This window comes from Lissotriton vulgaris, chromosome 3_1 (genome assembly GCF_964263255.1).
Source record: "Lissotriton vulgaris chromosome 3_1, aLisVul1.2, whole genome shotgun sequence".
Taxonomy (NCBI): Eukaryota; Metazoa; Chordata; class Amphibia; order Caudata; family Salamandridae; genus Lissotriton; species Lissotriton vulgaris.
This window is the reverse complement of record NC_141689.1, coordinates 1,315,534,031-1,315,554,161: the sequence shown is the minus strand read 5'-3', so window position 1 is coordinate 1,315,554,161 and position 20,131 is coordinate 1,315,534,031. Positions and strand designations below refer to the sequence as shown.

General features: G+C 44.7%; 1 protein-coding gene across 5 annotated transcripts in view; it reads left to right on the top strand.

Annotated features, from left to right (window-relative positions):
* PAQR3 (progestin and adipoQ receptor family member 3) overlaps positions 1 to 20,131 on the top strand; it is a 656,943-nt gene that overhangs the window by 262,256 nt on the left and 374,556 nt on the right. The window contains exon 6 of one of the 5 annotated variants that reach the window (XM_086961800.1): positions 116 to 1,768. The exons of the other annotated variants lie outside the window; for them this stretch is intronic. Coding sequence (XP_086817926.1) covers positions 116 to 205 — 90 coding nt within the window. The 3' untranslated portion in view covers positions 206 to 1,768. Of the gene's footprint in view, positions 1 to 115; positions 1,769 to 20,131 lie in introns of those variants that run through there. 5 annotated transcript variants of the gene reach the window in all.

The window sequence follows — 20,131 nt, the reverse complement described above, 5'->3', positions numbered from 1 at the left end:
CACCACTTCTGTTGTATTATATTGAAAGAACTTGCAAGAAAATGAAAAAAGTTAATGGGAAGGTTGGTGCTGCATCTCCGTGACTAACTTTTCAATGGTTGGTTTTATTTCGCAGTACAAAGCTCCTGGACTGGAAACCCAAAGCAGCCCTGGCAAAGGATTTCAGACCCGTCCCCATACGGTGCACATCAAGTGCAGTGAGTGAGCCTGACCACTACAAAGGGGGCTTTGGGAGGCTCTCCCCTTAAGAAATTTAGTAAACAATGGTGCATTCTGCAACACATTTATCATTATATATTGAATTGTATTAGCTTTTAAAGAATAGTAAATGAAGACCTGACTATGCACAAGAATACGACAATCTTTGTGGGGGTTCTTCAATGATTCCCCCACTATCAACCTCCAACAGTGCCTCCCATCGCTCCATAGCCCGTTCGTCACATATATTTCATTTTTTATAGCATCTCTCATACCATTGTAGGATGACAGAGCACTTTACATCACACACATATAGAGACAGTGTATAGAAAATGCTACATAAGACAAAGGGGACTTCAAGGTGTAGAATTCACATGTCTTTCATACTGGTAGGCATTTTTAAAGATTACTGGACTGGAGAAGCACAACCTCAGGATTCAGAACATAACACGGTGGTTAGCATTGACTTTAACAATAAAAATGTGTTTCCACCCAAATAAACCTTTTTAGCAGCATCAGGATAACGAAAGACTGAGAAAAAAGTCACTAACTTGTACCTTGCAGTTTGCAAGCAGCTGTTGGATGACAGTTTGTAGGTCACTATGCTAGATTACGATGTCACTTATGAACTGCACTGTAACAAAAGAATCTCTCTGACAAAAGCAGTAACCCACTGACCTATGCATATAAAATACTGTTTTTTAAAATGCATGGTACATGTTCTTTGCAGTAGGCATATTAACCCTCTGTGCTCCATTAGTTAAGTCAAAGCTGCCACTGGACAAACTCTCATGCCTCTCCAGCAGAGACATTAATCACTGTTGTGTTATCTTGACACTTTTATTGGTCTTTGAAAACTGCTAATTAAACAAGATACTTTGCAGTGGTTTTACAAATGCTGCCTGCGGACCCCCTGGGAATGTGTCAGGGACCCCTGGGGGTCCGCGGACCACAGTTTGGGAAACGCTGGTCTACATGTACTTACTTCCATTGTGCATCTATGTACTTTCCATGTACTTGGATCTGTGTGTCTGTTACCTTTCTCCTGAAAAAGCATATCCAACGCACTACCCTATTTTTCATCCTGTACCTCTATCAATATCTTTAATCTATATATACTTACCTCCTCTATGCATATAAATACTTTCAATGTACTTATGGATCTATATATTTATCACTTTCCTCTAATTTAGCATTTCAAATGCACTACCCTATTTCTCAGCCTATACATTTCTCAATATATCATCTGGCCCAACATTCTGACTCATCGCAAACTTATTTCTACTACTATTTCCAAAGCACTACCTAATCTCTCACCCTATACATGTATCAATATATCCTCTACATCCCCTCGCTCATTTATTCAAAACCCAATAGCACTACAATGATCCCCAAAATAAACCTTTTCTAGACTCTCTCCTACTCTACCCCTCCTTGCATCATCCAACACCTCTTTTTACTATACTGATCCCCAAAAATAAACCTTTATAAACTTTTCCCTCTGACTCTTCCCCTCAAAAATCCCTTTTACATATCCTCCTACTGCTATGACATCAAAAGAAAAGAAAAATCTCACTCTTCTGTCCTTCCACTATCCTTTTCAATAAAAATAACAGATTAACATGTTCACTTCTCAATTTCCATATTCCACTATACTAATTCACCACCAATCCTTTATGGGTTTAAGAGTAGCGTGCTACTCGCCAATGAAGCGCCTCAAAACCCCATCAAGGGGTAGCACGCGCTATATAAATACAAACCTCTTTCCCTCTTCTATCCCGCAACCTACCCTTCGCTATCCAAATAACTGAATAACATATCCACCACTCAAATTATTTCATACTTCACTATACAATTTTTTTTCAACACTATTCCTTTATGGGTTCCAGAGTAGCGTCCTACTTGCCAGAAAAGCTCTTCAACACCCATCCGGGGTAACTGGTGCTACATGCATGCAAACCTTTCTTCCCTTTTATCCCTCCGCTACCCTTCTCACTCCAAATAACTGACTAATATCCACCACTCATATTACTTTCATATTTCACCATACTAATTCAGCACTAATCCTTTAAGGGTTTCCTGAGTAGCGTGCTTCAAGATTCTGCTATATTTCCGAATCCAAATAACTGACTAACCTATAACTGACTAACCTATCCACCACTGAACATGTACTAGCATGTTTCACTATACTAATTCAACACTAAACCTCTATGGGTCCCGGAGTAGTGTGCTACCTGCCGAAAAAGCGCTTCGACACCTCGCCAGGGGTAGTAAACGCTATATAAATGCAATTGCAATACAATACAATACGAATCAAGGATTATCTCTGCATCCGCCTACACCGTGTCCTACTACCCTCTATGCCAATCCGCATCCCCTAGTGGTTATTAAGTATAATCTCAAGACAGATTCTATCTCCCCCTACAACCTTTGTGAGGGATTTATTTTGCCATTCAACACCCCTCTTCCAAAGGGGACTTCCCCTATATCATACTCTAGGCTGACCGCTGACTGCGACAGCGTCCCTTACCTTGAGGAGAAGATGGCAGATCTCAAGCAAGATCTCCTTACTGTCAAAGATAACCTGCAGACCCTTTTACAGTACTCCCTGAAGATGGAGAAGTTTTGGAAACTTCTCCCCTACCTGAGGACCGACCAACCTAGTCCTCCCCTAAGGGCTGAACACGGAGGGGGTGAACTGTCTTCTCACATTTACCCACTTAGCCCTCTCTGGAGAACCCGACCTCTTCCAAACCACCAGTCTAAGCCCCTTAGGTTTCTGTCGCAGTTGTCGAACGGGGACACCCTCACTCTTCTTATATCATACAATGGCTCTAGGCGTGGCCCCTCTGACTCAACTTTTAACATCCCAACTATCTCCCCTAATCCTGGTAGAGAACCTAGTGTAAATCTAAGATCTATTAATAGGGATAACCTTCTTTAGATCTCCACGTCTCACAGTGAAGCAGTCACTACGAGCACACACATCAAATTGTTGCTTCTCAACTGCTGATCTGCTGTGAAACACGCAGTAGATATTTCGGATCTCATCATCTCGCAAAAATTAGACCTCTTGATCCTTACTGAAACTTTGCTTAATGACTCCTCCTCTCCAGTTCTCGACATCTTAATCCCTCCTGAGTATGACATTGTCAGATGCCATCAACCTGATAAAACTGGGTGGGGTCATGTCATTGTTTGCATATATCGCTCCAATCTCGTGCTGAAACAAACTCAAAATCATCTGATGTCCTCCTGTGAGCAACTAGTCACCGAAATCTGGAACAACAACAAGATTGTCTGTGTGCTCCACATGGTTTATCAACCACCAGGGGACAATCTTCTCTTCATCGAGCAAATGATGGAGTTCATAACCTCATGCTCCGACTAACTCAGCCATATCTTCCTTAGAGACTTTAATCTTCATTGGAACAACACTGATGATCCTTTAATATGCTCCTTTAAGGCCTTCCTCTCAGAACTCTATTTCACCCAGGTCTGTAAGGGACCTACCCACAACAAGGGCGCCACCGTCGACCTTATCATAGCTAAAGACAACATCATTAAACTTGATGACATTTTACCCTGTGACTGGTCGGCTCATCACCAAATATCCTTCCGCATGCTAGAAAAAGGCATGCACAGACTGGGCCAACCACGTAAACCCAAACAACTGTCTCATAACCTAAGAGACATCAACATTAGTTATATAACATCCATTTGCAAGAATAGTCACAAGCCACCCCCTTACATGACCAATTTGGACGACCTTACTGATCACTACATTTACTCTATTTCGAGTATTTTCGACTCTATTGCTCCAAAGCAATTCAAAGGATTCAGATGAAACAATCCAAACCCTGGTTTAATAACTCACTAAATGATGATCGTCGCAAACGTAGGCTTTCATAGAGACTTTGGAGAAACTCTCCCTCCACTACCAGCCAAGGAAGATGAGAAGCACATATTGCAAACGTATTTGCAATGCTGAAACCAATCACTTCAGGGCTCAACTTGACAGCTCTAAAAACAGACCCAATAAACTCTTTGAAATCATCAAACAGCAAATTAACCACTCTACTAACACATAACCTCCTTTTCTAGTGGGGAGGACTTCTCAACACACTTTGCAGAAAATCTAAGGAAATTTGAACTTGAGCTGCAACCTACCAATTCTAATCTGCGCCATCTGAACTCCCCTGCATCATCACAAGAACCTAGGGAACCTTATGCAGCGAGTGCACCTTCCTTCCACATAAATTGCGCTCCAAAAAACAACACATCATGGAATACTTTTATTCTACCAGATGACTCGAAGCTGCTCCAATCTATGGGTCTCTGTGGTCCTGGATCATCCAAGAATCCCTCTTACAGGGGAAGATTCCAGATTGCCTCAAGTCAGGTCAAGCCACTCCTATCCCAAAGAAGCCCAATGGCGACTTAGCTAATCTCAATAACTTCCGTCCGATCACCAGCATCATGACTAGCTAAATTGCTCAAGAAATGCGTCCACACACAGCTCTGCAACCATATTGAGAAATTTCAGCTCCTCGACCTCTACCAGTCGGGTTTCAGAGCGGGACACAGTACTGAAACAGCACTAACTCATTTGGTTACTGATGCCTTGAGATCCCTTGATCAAAACGTCCCTTGTCTTCTGATTCTTCTTTACCTGTCCTCGGCATTTGACACCCTCAAACATAAAAACCTAATTGCTCTACTTCAATATAGGATGGGAGTTTTGGGCCCCGTCTTAAACTGGTTTGCCTCTTTCTTACAGAACCGCACCCAAAGGATCAAAGTTAATCAATCCCCTTCAACCAGTACCCCGGTTACCATTGGAGTACCTCAAGGCTCTGCACTTTTGCCCACTCTTTTCAACCGTTTTATGGAACCGCTCTCCGATATTCTGAACCGCTCTAACATCCAGTACCATATGTATGTTGATGACACACAACTATATTTGAAGATCGCTTCTCCTGAAGACATACAATCTCTAAATGATGCACTCCTGAAAATTCAACAATGGTTAAACCTTACCCACCTACTGTTAAATACCCTCAAAACTGAGTTCCTTCTGATTGCCTCCAGCAACCACTCTGCACCTACCCCTGGACTGGCTCAAACATCTTACTGTGGTTAACGGCACTCCGCATGTTGTCGACTCGGCTAAATCTTTAGGTATAACCTTGGACAAATACCTAAATATGCAAGATCACAACAGTGCAACTATTAGGGAAGCCAATCTTCAGCTCAACACTCTTAGGAAAATCAAGCCTTTCCTTCCACCTGAGGACATCCAGCTTGCTGTACAATCCCTAGTTATCTCACGCCTGGAATATGGTTTGGTGACCCTTGCTGGGCTACCTAAAACTAGTTTGGCTCCATTTAGAGCCACCCTGAACGCTTCGTCCAGACTCATCTCTGGCTCCAGAAAACATTACCACATCACCCCAGCCCTAATTCAACTAAAGTGGCTGACAATTGAAGCGAGGGTCAGGTTCAAGATAGCATGCCTGAGGCACAAAGCTATTCATCACAACACCCCAGCTTTCCTGCTAAAAAAACTTGAGCTATTGCGGTACTAGTCTGAACTTAAGAAGATCTAACACCCTATTATTGAAACCTCCCAAATTCAACAAGACAAGAACTTACAATCGTGATTTCTCCAGTCTTGCTCCAAGACTATGGAACACTCTTCCCCCTGTGATCAGAACCAACCCATCTACTGCGTCTTTAAAAAAACATGTCAAATGGCTACTCCTGAATGACTTTCAACACCATTAACCTGGATACTATTGCTATCTACTTCTGTCTCTGTCTGGATACTCTTTTTAACATGGTTTTGTTTTGTTTCTTCTCTGTTGAAACCTTACAAGTCCCACTAGATAGGCAGTCTCCCCCTGCCCCCATTTGACCTTGTGTGTCCCCCCTTGACCTTTTGCTTGTTAAATTATCTCTTTTGATCCATTTTGTTGTTGTACTCACACTTTCACCGCTTTATACAGCACTTTGATACCCATCTGGGTCTTGTTCGCACTTTATAAGACTTTTCAAATGAATAAATACATTTATGTGGGGTCTTGAACTGTGGCATTCCTAATGAAGGCGCATACCGCCGAAACATGCATTGAAGAGAATTTACTGCTGTCACAAAAAAGTGCAAAAGTGAAGAGATTTTATTGTAGCCACTACTGTGTGAACAAATTAAAATGCTAAAGTTGTAATGTGGATTATTTACATGTGATTTATAAGACATATGACTATAAAGTGTATGTTGGTACAGCACCAGGAAAGAAAAAATTTGCAAATAGTGTCCTTGAAACCCAATTTCAAGCTATTGATGCTCAAGACCTGCCATACCACAATGTTCTAAGAGTTGTGTTATAGTATGGAAGGATGAATGTGTTTGTGAAAAGTGAGATAAGAGAGATGGTATGATTGATTATTTTAATTTGAATGAATTAAGAGTTTGTATTCTATTTACCTGAATGCAAAAGATTCACAATATTTATTGAGATTTCTATAAGTGACATATGAAGTATTTCTCTATTTATTCGGACAATAAGGAAGATACATAACAATAAAACATCAATAAAATAAACATTTTAATAAAATTATCTAGTATGTTCTGTTGGACCATTCATGTAAAATTGATGCATGACTTAATACCTTTTGAAAACGTGGAAGGTTGCCAAGGTTTGTTCTAAAGATAACTTTTGCCCTGCCCTTAGAACCAGGAATCTGATAGAGACGTCTAGCTGCAGATGCCTTAACTTAGAACATTCCCCAGGCGTCAGACTGGTCCGGAAAATTTTGCGCAACAGCACCTCTGCACGCCGAGGGGCGGCGCTGCAAGACTCAGCCCGACGTCATCCATGGACGTGACGTCAGCGGAGCCATATAAGCCCCGCCGCGCCGACAATAGTTTTCTTCTTTTCCGCGCGGATCCTGGAAACCAGCAGTTCCTGGCCTACTTTCGGGCCTTCTCGACACCATTGGTGTCGTACCGGAACAGTGTGCAATGCCCTCTGGGTTCAAAGCCTGTGAGGCCTGTGTTCGTCAAATGTCTGCCACTGATCCGCACCTTATTTGCATGTGGTGCCTTGGTGTGCACCACTATTCCAAGCAATGCGGCGACTGTCAACAGATGAAGCCGAAGTCCCTTCGGGAACGCCGTATGAAGCTGTTGGCCGCACGGCTGTCCGGCCCTCTTCTTCTTGTTGCCGCTCTCCCTCTCCAGAGGGAATTCGCTCCCGAGGCCGCTCAAACTCTCGTACAGGGTCAGCAACGGGCACCCGTAGGTCACCGCCTCCGTATCCTCCTTTTCCAGGAGTTGGAGCGACATGCGCCCAAATGGAGGCCTACTCCCGGACTCTTCAGGCCTACTTTGAGTCCCCCACTCTTCCTGGCGCACCTTCGGGCCCCACAGAGGCGAAGGGTACTCAGGCCGGGCCCCCGTCGGCGGATTCTTCCTCAACCAGGGTTCTGTACTCCGACGCCGAGGCGACGACGTTGGGCCGTGGCCCAGACCGCCCCGGTCGCTGTAGCACACTCCGCCAGTCAACGCATAGCTCTGTGCGGCTTCCTATGCGGATGGCGGAAGCATTGTCGGCGACGCCGGCAATTCCGGCGACCCCGGGTTTGACGCCAGTCTCACTGCCAGTCAACGCATAGCCCTGCACGGACGGCGGGGGCGGCGTCGACCACGCCGAGCTTGGAGCTGGGCTCCACGTCGGACACAAAGACGGGCTCATCGTCCAAGCCCACACCCAGCTCTAAGCCTGAGCCCACGTCTGGGGCAACACTTCATCCGAGGCCGGTCGACGTCGGGGTTGCATCCCTCGTGGAGGCCATCGACATCCAGTCAACCCCGACACGGTGCCCACCGACACCACTGTCGACACATCCATCGCCGCCGGTGTCCATCCATTCATCGACACCGGTGTCCATGCCTGAGGTTGACCTCCCTCCGGATTCCTCGTTTGTCTCCTCAGCGAGGTCGGGCGACACCGGTATCCGCTACAGCCTTTTCGGATGCTGCTGCTTTCCCTGGTCGGGAGCCACTGGTGCAGGTTCCTAGTGTGACATGGCCTTCGGGTCGTTCCCCCAGCCCCGATCTTTATGGCAACTGGGAGAATTAGTCTCCAACCGTCTCCGAAAGATGGCCTCTTGCTCCCTCTTATGCGCGGACTATCAACCGGGCAGCTGCTATCCTCGGCTTTCAGCCTCCTGTTTCTCATTCCTGATCCCTTAATGGATCTGCTTTATCTCGAGCCCATTACCGTGGGGCCCTTGCTACCCCTTGGGGGTGCTTTATTTATTGGCGCATGGGCATGGCCCTCTTCCGGGGCACCGGTTGATCAGGCCATTGCTGGTAGGCACTGTCCTGCCCCGGTGGGATCCACTTTGTCTATCCCTCCACCCTACTGCTCAGGGCCTGGTGATTCAGGCGGCCTTTAGGTTACAGGACTCCACTTTGCCCCTGATATCCTTCGGGATCAAGTTTACGCTATATAAAACTTTATAAGTAAAATAAACCCTGGAATCCAGGTGGCTGGATGCATGTGGAATACAGCTTTTTGCTTCTTCTAGTGCGGCCATCTGTGATTTAAACACCACATGCGTGTTTGCACGGGCGTCCTCCACACTTTGGGACTCCGTGGCTAACCTTATTGCTTTCTTTCCGGAGGAATTGCGCTCAAAGCTTCTCCGTCTTGTTCTTCACGGCAAGGAAATGGCACATTTTTCAATCCGCTACTCCCTGAATACCACAGACTCTGTGGGCCGTGCTCTTGCACGGTCGGTGGCTTTGCGCCGCCATGCCTGGATGCGTGACAGTTGAATCCCTGATAATATTCGGGAAAGCCTCCAAGACATGCTGTTTAACGGAATAGATCTTTTTGGGTCCCATCCAGACTCAGCGATTTCTAGGTTTCCGTCAGGGCTGCCGTAATTCTGCTGTAACTAGCTGACTTCTTCTTGGTTGCGGGTCTTTCTTTACGACCCCGTTTTTATCAGAGACGGGTTGGTGTCTTTTTATTGTCTGTACAGCTGTATGGCTGGTTGGCTTTGTTTTCAGTCCTCTGACTGTCTGTTTTGCCAAGAGGATGCCCCCTTCTTGACAGGGGTTGACCCTTGCCCTATGTAGGGTATTGGCTGGTGGCAGATGTCTGTATTCGCCTTTTGTTTGCTCCTGTGGAGTTTTCATTGTGGGTCTCCCTCTGGGATTCATATACCCCCTTACTGCGTCCCGTAGTATCGCATCGCTCTGTTGTCTGTGCTGCTTCCACTCCTGGTCTGGGTCTCTGCTGGGTCTCTGCTGTGTAGTATCTACCTCGCATGCCCTGCCATCATGCTTTTGTCACATGGTCCATTCGTTGACGCCAGCCCCTTCTGGGTTGTTCTTGCCGATGAGGAGTTGATGTGGTCCTCTCTGTTATACAATTGTTATGGGCATTTGGCTTATTCCCCAGAAGTTTTATCCACATCCCAGCTGCTTCCACATAGGGATTTCTGCGTCCTGCTGGCATTCTTAATGTGGCGGATTTGTGGAGCCGGTTCTCCCTGAACTCCGCTCTACCTGGCGTCTAGGACCCGTGAGTTGGTTCTGAGTACTCTTCTAAATTGTCCTGCAAGGGTACTACTCTCTCTCTTCCGGACTGGAGGCAAGAGCTGCTTATAGCCTGGACTACTCCCACCTTCTGAATAATGCCGGTAATTTTGAGCATTGTGAGAAGTTGGCCTGGTATATGATGTCCACTATTCTAGTGGGCACCTTGCACCAGTCCAATCGACCCTTATAAAGTCAACATTACAGAAAGCTATCCTAGTGGTAGCTGTGGAGAGCAACATTCAGGCTAAGACTTGAAGACAAGTTGTTTTACCATTTATAATCCCTTGAGTACCAAATGAAAGCACACCACACAAGGTATATATCAAATATATATGTATGTATTCTAAACACAACCCCTCTGCACTCTTTATGAGGTCAGAGGTAAAAGTACAATACAAGGAAATTAATTAGCATACGATAAGTTGCACAGTATACGTTTTGCCCTAGGGGCCTCACAAATCATATACTAAAATAGTGGTATAAGAACCACTTCTGGGATAGAAAGCAGGCCTAGGACCTGTGGAATCGCTGGGGCTTCTAGGAACAACCAAGGGTTAGGAAGTAGGAGGCCCACGGGAGATGCGTGCAGTGTCTAAACACAGCAGCGGGTTACCATTGACTTTCTATGGGAAACGAACAAGTTACAATTTTACAATTTAAGATCCCTTCTAGGTTAACTACGATGGAACCCTTTTAGACTTAGACACTTCGAGAGTCAAGAACCACAGGAGCACCGGAGTACTCGTGTTACCTCACTCAGGGAAGCCGGGTGCCCTTTTGGTGTCTGGTTTCGTCGTCGATTTAAATGAAGAGCTGCAAAGAAGTGCTGCAGGCGACCAGACGAAAAGTGTCCGGGTGGATCCAAGGGTGGATCGGAGATGTGAAGAACCTGAAAGCAGAGGAGACAGAGTCTGGGCCACTAGCCAGTGACCAGGACGGCGATTGGAAGATGCCACCAAATGTCGGGTGATTTCAGGTGAAAATGTGAAGTTTGTCTCTTCAGCCACGAGGTCCAGGAGGCGTCGACGACGACCAGGAGCTGGATTCGAGCTGTCCCACAAAGGATCTAGTTGACTGCGGTGTCTGTATCCAGATTGGACCCAACAAGCCTTGGCAAACGCAATCCACGCTGAATGTCGAGATTGGCTTCGGTTCAGACCAGCAAGGTCTGGGGCGCTTCTCCTTTGCAGGGAAGCTAGAGCAAGCCTGGAGCAACAAGGGAAGCAAAGTAGTTTCAAGATTGGTCTTCTTGGGGGCTCACTAGCCAACGGACTAGGAACCGCGAAGACTCACCGAGCTGAAATGCACAAAGCGGGCCCACGGGGCACTCGTGAAGTGTGGGCCTCTGAGCTTCGGTGCAAAAGGTGCTCTGGGCTGGGGCTTCAAGCACCCCAATGCACAACTTCGGGATACCTCGGGAAGTAGGTGTAGTTTGCAAAATGCAGGATATCCAGGAGTTCCGGTCCCACGTCTCTCGTGTCCGCTACGGGTCTCGGCTTTGCTGGGAGCTCGGTCAGTTTCAGAGATGTCTGGAAGCCCGTGTCCTGTGTCGCAGATTCTTCGGGATCCGGCGGGAGCCTCGAAAATAAAGACCGGCAAAGATGCAGTTGGTGCCTGTTTGGACAGGATGGTCACTCCTTGACCAAAAGGGAGATTTCTTCCGTCTTCCAGTCAAAATGGAATGTTGAAGGTCCAGGATATATGTTGCAGAGTTTCGTCCAGGGTAGTGTGGCTCACCGGTTAGAGGCGGCAGACCCGAGAGCAGAGGACGGCCCGGGACCAGGGTTCGATTCCCGGCGCGGCAGGTTTCTGGACCAGGGTCAGCGGACTCGATAATTCTCTCGCCTCGGTGCCCACTCTGATCAGCGATCACACTCGGCAACTCTGGGCATTAGCTTGCCTCATCTTCACTAACGGCCCCACCAGACCGCCGGGGATGCCTGGTCTCACCCTGGAGATACCCATTAAGGGACCATCTCTCAGGGAAGCCAGGAAGGGTTTCGCAGCGGTCGAAGCGCCTTGGGACCCTCCGGGTAAGTAGTGCGCTATATAAATGCCTATACATTTACATTTACATTTACAGGGTACTCTAAAGTCCTAGGGACTGGGGTTCTATACTTATAGCAAGTTTAGGGGTTGGACTACCTCTAAGGTCCCTCCTATGGGTGAACCTGGGTAGGGGGTGGTTACACCCCTTCCCCTTTGTCCAGTTTCGCACCAGAGCTGAGGCTGAGTGGCCCAGCAACCGGTTTGAACTGGGAAAATGCATGGAGCACCTTGTGTGCCCCAAGCAGTGTCTGAAAAGCATTCACTGAATGCAACCCACCCTGCCCCAATACACTAAAGCTAGCACCTCCCTGGACAGGAAACCTATTGTCCAGGCCTCCCCTGCCGGAGTTTCGTCCAGCAGCAGGAGGGCAGACTCGTGTCTGTGGCAGCAGCATCCATTTTGTGATGCTGAGGCTCTGGTTAGTTTTAACCGCGTTTAAGGAAAGTAACATGTCTTCTCCCTCTAGAAGGGTGGAATGCTACCCCCGTAGCCAGGACTGGCGAGGGGGTAGTATTCCAAAGCGTATGACAACTTACACTACATGTTTTGATAAAGCCAAACCATAGTTAGCATTTAACCGGGAGGTTCATAATGCACTTAAGAGTATATGGTATGGCAATATCCTAGAAAAGCTATAAGGACATGGTTCCGAAAGCTGCAGACAGACTCCGCTCATGCTAGAGCACCATCTCACATAAAACCAAGCACCCTGCATCTAGGATTGTTAAGGCCTGCCATAGGAATGACTTATAGGTGCATATGTGTCCAGATATAGGTTTAGACATAGGTATACTATATCTAAGCAAGGGGTGATTACACCACCTTGCCCCAGCTGAGTGATCAGCCAGTTGTGTCAATTTGGGTGGCCAGCAAGGGGTGGCATAATACATGCTGCAGCCTGTGGTAGGCCTTGGATGCACCTATGCCCTGGGTACCTATAGTACACTGTACATGGGCTCATAAGGTGACCCAATATCCAATTGGAGATGTACCTAGGGTACATGGAGTCCATTTTAAAGAGAGAGCAGATAGCCTGGGGCCCTGATTAGCAGGATCCCAGGCCAACTAAGTCGAAAACCAACTAAACACTAGGCAAAAAATCTGGGGTAACCATAGTCAGGTATCCACCTTCCTACACAACGCCCCCCCCCCCCAAACGAAAGGAGATAAGGCTATCCTTGAGCAGGTAAGCCTATATTGCCTAAGTGGCTATATAAGGAAGCACCGGGTAAACCAGTAACTACAGGTCTTCTCCCTCTAGAAGGGTGGAGTGCTACCCCCGCTGCCAGAACTGGCCGGGGGGGGGGGGGTAGTATTCCAAAGTGTTTGACACCTTACACAACATGTTTTGATAAAGCCAAACCAAAGTTAGCATTAACCGCAAGGATTATAATGCACTTAAGAGTATATGGTATGGCTATATCATAGAACAGCTATAAGGAGATGGTTTCGAAAGCTGCAGAGGGGCTCAGGTCATGCTAGGGCACCCTCTCACACAAAACCAAGCACTCTGCATCCAGGATTGTCAAGGCCAGCCATAGGGGTGACTTATAGGTATATATATATATATTCACTGAAAAAAACATAGGTTATTGACCATATATAGTTAGGGATTAGCATTTACAAAACCTTAATTTACTCGCACAAAACCATAGAAATTCGAATATATAGTTAGTTGCAATAACTATATATCGCGCACCCGCAATCCACTGCTGATGATGTCACATATTACATCATTCATGACATGGTCAGTGACATCACTGATGACATCACTGATGACATCTCAAATGACATCACTGATGACATCACTGATGACAACATCCAGTGACTGTATGTTTCTGTAAAGTTAAAATATGTCTTACATATTGAAGAATGAGTGGATGTATAAGTGTCTGGATGAAGGATTTAGTAGGTGCGTGACTGACTGTATGAGTGAGTGATTAAATGTGTCTCACTGAGTGCATGGGTTAGTGACTAAACTGTCTGAATGTGTGCATCAGTATGTCTATTGTTGTGTAAGCTGCTGCATGTGTTGATCAGTAGCTATATGAGTGGCTATATGGGTTATTGATTGGTTGCCCAAGTATTTGAATGGGAGGCTGAGTATGTGTGTGGGTGGCTGGGAGGTGTGTGACTCTGTGCATAGATGTGTAAGCAGTTGATTCACTAGGTGTATGAGTTCAAGAGTGCATGTGGAAACAGCTATATGGGCGATTGACTGTCTGCCTGGGTGTGTTGGTGAGTGAATGGATATCTCAGTGCTACATGTGCAAGTAAGTACATATGTAAAACACAGTACATGTGAGAGTTGACATATATAAATAACTGTGCATAAGAGCCAGTGAATGTGTGAGTGGCTGTATGGATCATTGTGAGCTTGTATCAGGGATTGTATAAGAGAGAAAATATGTGTTAGTATATATTTGAATAAGTAAGGTGTGTATAACTGTATAGTTGAGGAAATGGAGGTGTGATTGATTCTTTGCATGACTGACTAGGTGTGTGAGTAACTCCATGGATAAGTGACAGTCTGTGAGTGTCTGTTTACACTGATTGTATCTAAGGTTATATTAGAGTCTGAAGAGGTTCATCGTATTATCACATGAATGATATCATCATTGATGTGATTAGTAATGTCACATGAGATGTCATCAGTGATGTCATCAGTGATGTCATTTGAGATGTCATCAGTGATGTCATCAGTGATGTCACTGACCCTGTCATGAATGATGTAATATGTTACACCTTCTAACCTTCGGTTTGAAGGATGAAGAGTACCCTCAAAAACTCAATGCAATCGGAGGTGCGGTATATTTGGTTCATCCGCCCGCATTGTAGTTGTGGCAGTTATCATCGGGTTATCTTCTGTGTGTAAACTGCCAGCCTCAGCCCGAGGCACCTCTGGGTTATTTGGTGCAGTGTCCAGAGATATGAGGGTTTCCCCACTATACACAGTGCAAAGAAAAAAGTGAAAAAGTGATGTGCAAAAAATTGGTTTTAAAAAAGGGGAAATGGCCCCGTGGTTTTATTGATGGGTATATTTCCACTATGGTTAAAAAGGAGATGTACTTTGTGTAGACCGAGTTACTGGGTCTATAAGTATTTGTGAAAAAACGTCAACATGTTTCAGCTCCTTATGCCCTAGGGTCTATGGAGCTTTCGTCAGGACTTGTACAAACAAAAAACAATGAACATAGAGGTTATACTCACACTATTTGTGCGGTGTTAGATTCGCATTTTTCAATTTCTGCAAAAAGAGTTGCATGTTAGTATACATATTTGTAGTCACAGTACAGTTACTATGCATCGGGGGAACTGTGGATGAGCATTGTCCTATTATGGAACCAGTTAATCATGCACTACTTTCAGGGCAGGGTAACAATGGGGAGGGGTTCAGTCTTTACAAATGATAGGGAGATTTCGAATTTCTAGGCAGGTATTTCTGAGTTGTGAATCATTAGGGGTAGATATTATCCTTTAGGTGCACAGAATTTCAATTCACAGTATAGTACAGTTATATAGTTTGTATGGTATGATGTGTATATTAACCATTACAAAGTATGGCTTGGTAACATGCCATAGTTAATGGATATAATAAATAAAAGCAGCATAGTATGTGTTGAAAAGAGCAATGCGTTTAAGTTTTATCCCACGTTGTGCCAAGCTGTTTGAAAACATACTGCTGGGTAATCTTTAAAACTGCTCGGTAAAGCGCTGTGCAGAGCGTAGCTAAATAAAGCGTTTGAGGACAAATAATCCTGCCTTAGTAATTTACACGTTTGCCCCAGCGGAGAAGTTTCGCTATTAAGACAAGCACAGGGCTGTTTGATTAATTTAAGGCTTGTTCGGTAAGGCGCTAGGCGCTGGACATTAGCGTGCAAAGTAATGTATTTCAGGATCAAGCGTCCTACCTTAATGAATTGAGCCCTTTTTATGCCTCGGGGGAATTCGCTTTTTTGTAGAAAGCACAGAGCTGTTTAAAGGAAGGAGAAAGGAGTTTTTAAAAGAGCGCGGCTTAAGAAATAAATCTTACCGATATAGCAGTTCTCCTTCAGTCGCCATTACCCGCGTGTGGGAGGTGTCCCGACTTGTGCTGACTCTGCCCCCGGATACCAATGGTGTTCCGGCAGCTCAGTTTTAAAGGGGCATGTTGCAGAATTGCAGTCTGTTTAAAGGGGACACATTACTTACGCATTGTAGGTTTTCAAAACCAAATATACCGCACCTCCGATTGCATTGAGTTTTTGAGGGTACTCTTCATCCTTCAAACCGAAGGTTAGAAGGTGTAACAAGTGTCCATTTTTACTTTTGATTAACCTTGTCTAAATACCCAGGGGAAAGAAACGGACACTAACTTTTCCTCATCCCTCCTACCTTGATGAACATATATATAAGCAGCGCACAGCTGCGGGATTATATATAGTAATTTCAACTTTCCAGCAACCAGGGAACAATGGAGGGTAATACGGGACTCAGTTTTGATGCAAGTGACATAGATGAAATTTTGGCAGGACAACCCCTCCTACAAAATACGGACCTTGCAGAAGCACTGGCAAAAACAGATGATTGGGAATCACTAACAGAAAAAAAACGAGATCAAATAAGAACCGCCATACACGGTATAATTATGACAGAGTATTTGAGAGCTAAAACTGCACCAAAGGGACTATGGTTAAACAATGCACCGCAAATCTTCCTACACGATTTATTATTTCGCAAGGATTGGTCCTCCATCTCTTGGAAATGCACTTTAGATTACCTTGTGCTAATAATCAAGACAGCTAAACGCCTCTCAGAAGCACTCTTAGCAGAAATTCAAGAATGTGAAAACAAGCTAAAAAATGGAATAAACCCAGTAGTTTTTAAGAAAAGGTTGGATGAAATTAATAAAGAACTGGACGAAACAAAAGAATTCATCATGCAGAGTAAGCTCCAAAAATTGGGCAAAGACCTAAAAAAGTTCAGTCAGGAAAAGATGCATCCTTACACCAAGGAAGATTATAACCCTCAAGACCAGACCTCAGATGATTAATCCATTGGTAAGAACTCCTCTATTAATTCATCCCATAGCTCAGATGACAACAGTAATAATAGAGGACGGAACAATTTTAGATACCAAAGACCTAGAAGGGGCAACAGATGGCAAAGACCATACCGCCAGAACTACAACATACCATATTATCCACCGTTTAGCCCTCAATATGGTGCATGGATGGACCCTTACAACCAGGGGATGCAGCAGATGCAGCATTCTGGAGATCACCTCATGACAGGTCAACAAGGTACACATCAACAAGAGCAGCCTTTTTTATCCAGGGGCCACAACCAAACCAGAGGAAAAAGAAAATCATTAACCTGGCGCGATCAACAAAGAAATGTGCAGACACGGAGCATGGCAGCTGCCCAACCATCAACCAGCAAGACCAATCCCTAATTGTGAATCTTTCAGAGATTGATTTAACGGAGGAACAGAATGCCGTCTTGAATAAAGGCCTGGGATTTGTCCCAACCCCCAATACAGACACCTTTAAACTCAAATGCGAGTTATCAGAGTTTTGCAGAACTCTGAAATTAAAAGCCTTTTTTTCAGGAAAAGACACCTCCCAATGACGGAGACACCCAACTCAGGAGGAAATCAACCTTTAACCCACCAACAGGGAGCGTCCCTCCGGAACTCCATACGTTCGAACAAGCTCTACTAAAAGGTGCAGATGCAATAGCCAAAAATGAAAAAAGAACCTATCAGAATCTCACAAAGAAAGAACGCATAGCTCTAGAAACACTAAGGAACAACGACAACATCGTGATCAAACCTGCCGATAAGGGCGGAGGCACAATAATCCTCAACAAAACTGATTACAATCAACAGTGCCTAACCCTCTTGTCAGATACAAGGTTCTACAAAAAAATAAACACCGATCCTACAGAACGACTACAAAACGCCATTTCAATCATGGTATATGAGGCAGAGATAAAAATGTGGATCTCAAAAAAGGAAGCAGAATTCCTCATACAAAAAGAACCTAAAATTCCATATTTCTACTCTCTCACAAAAACTCATAAAAATAGGTCACCACCCCCTGGTCGACCTATTGTCTCCGGGATAGGTTCGGTCCTTGAGCCCCTGTCTAAATTTGCCGATGAATTCCTCAAACCATTGGTACAAAAAACAGAAACCTATATAAAGGATACCAGGGACCTTTTGGTGCAGATCATGGACATTCCTTTCGATCCAAACACTATGACCATGGTTGGCCTAGATGTAGAGTCATTATTCACAAGCCTACCTCATGAGGAAACGTTACAGATGTTGGAGGATGTACTCTACATGCAAGAATGGCATCACAACACACCAAGACATTTTATCCTACAATGTTGCAAAATGGCTCTAAAGGAAAAATTTTTTGAGTATGATAGTGATCTGTACATACAAATCCATGGAACTTCCATGGGCAGTGCCTTTGCCCCTTCGGTGGCCGGTTTGTATGTTAGCCAATTTGAATCACAACATGTTCTCAATGAAACCAACCCATTCTCTTCCAGTATATTATACTGGAAGAGATATATAGATGACATTTTTTTGATTTGGGACATTAAAAAAGATCTACCCAACTTCATTATTTGGCTCAACAACTTGGATCCCTGGCTCAACTTTACCTATTCCTGCGATAATCAAAAACTGGATTTCCTAGATCTAACTATCTTCACTGAAAACAATACACTGCAAACCAAGAACTTCACGAAACCAACAGCGAAAAACAGCCTATTATCGTATAAGAGCTTCCACCCTAAACCACTTAGGGATAATTTACCTTATAGCCAATTTTTAAGGCTTAAGAGAAATTGCAGTAAACGTGAGGATTATAAAATTCAATCGGAGGAACTCAGCCTAAAATTTAAAAACAGAGACTACACCGAAAAAACAATCAGGAAATGCAAGAAAAAAGCTGGCAACCAGCCGAGAGAGTGCCTCCTACAAACCCACCAAAAGGAACCAATACCAGATTTAACAACCTGTGTGACAACCTACAACCCAGCCACGTATGCCATACAGAAACTGGTAAACAAAAACTGGCACATTGTTAACACGGGCAAATTCAACTGGCCTAGACCCAGATTTGCAAACCGTAGATCGAAAAACTTAAAGGACACCCTGGTGCATACACGCCCCCAAAAACCAAAACCTATAACAGAAACAAGAGACGCCACAATGATGCCAGTAACAGGACATTACCCCTGTGGGAGTTGCATAGCCTGTAAGACTACGTCAGCCTCAAAAACACTACAACTTTCTGAAAATCTCTTGTGGACACAAAAACAACATACAACATGCAATTCTTCCCATGTCATATACATGGTGACCTGCCCTTGTAAAAAACAGTACATAGGGATGACATGTCGCAAAATTAAAACAAGAATCAGCGAACACAAAAGTAACATCAGGCTGAAGAAAAATACCACCAAAATGTGTTCACATTTTATAGAAATGAATCATTCCTGTGACGATATACACTGGACAGTAATTGAGATGTTGACCGACAAAACAAATAATGCAGAAAGGGTGCTGTATGAAAAAGAACAGCGGTGGGTTGACCGACTACGTACTTGTGAATATGGTTTAAATGATGACATCACTTGGCATCATTTTGCTCGATAAATATTAACATTTAGAGAAATGTCATCCTGCCAAAACTATTCACCCAAAATAAGAAACATATCCCTGTATCCTGCTCTTCTGATCTCAACATTGATTACCAATTCAGTCAAAAACGAGTACAGCAATATATGTGCACCTTTGATAACCTATCAGCAATATATGTGCATTTTTGAAAACCTACAATGCGTAAGTAATGTGTCCCCTTTAAACAGACTGCAATTCTGCAACATGCCCCTTTAAAACTGAGCTGCCGGAACACCATTGGTATCCGGGGGCAGAGTCAGCACAAGTCGGGACACCTCCCACACGCGGGTAATGGCGACTGAAGGAGAACTGCTATATCGGTAAGATTTATTTCTTAAGCCGTGCTCTTTTAAAAACTCCTTTCTCCTTCCTTTAAACAGCTCTGTGCTTTCTACAAAAAAGCGAATTCCCCCGAGGCAGCAAAGCGCTCAATTCATTAAGGTAGGACGCTTGATCCTGAAATACATTACTTTGCACGCTAATGTCCAGCGCCTAGCGCCTTACCGAACAAGCCTTAAATTAATCAAACAGCCCTGTGCTTGTCTTAATAGTGAAACTTCTCCGCTGGGGCAAACGTGTAAATTAC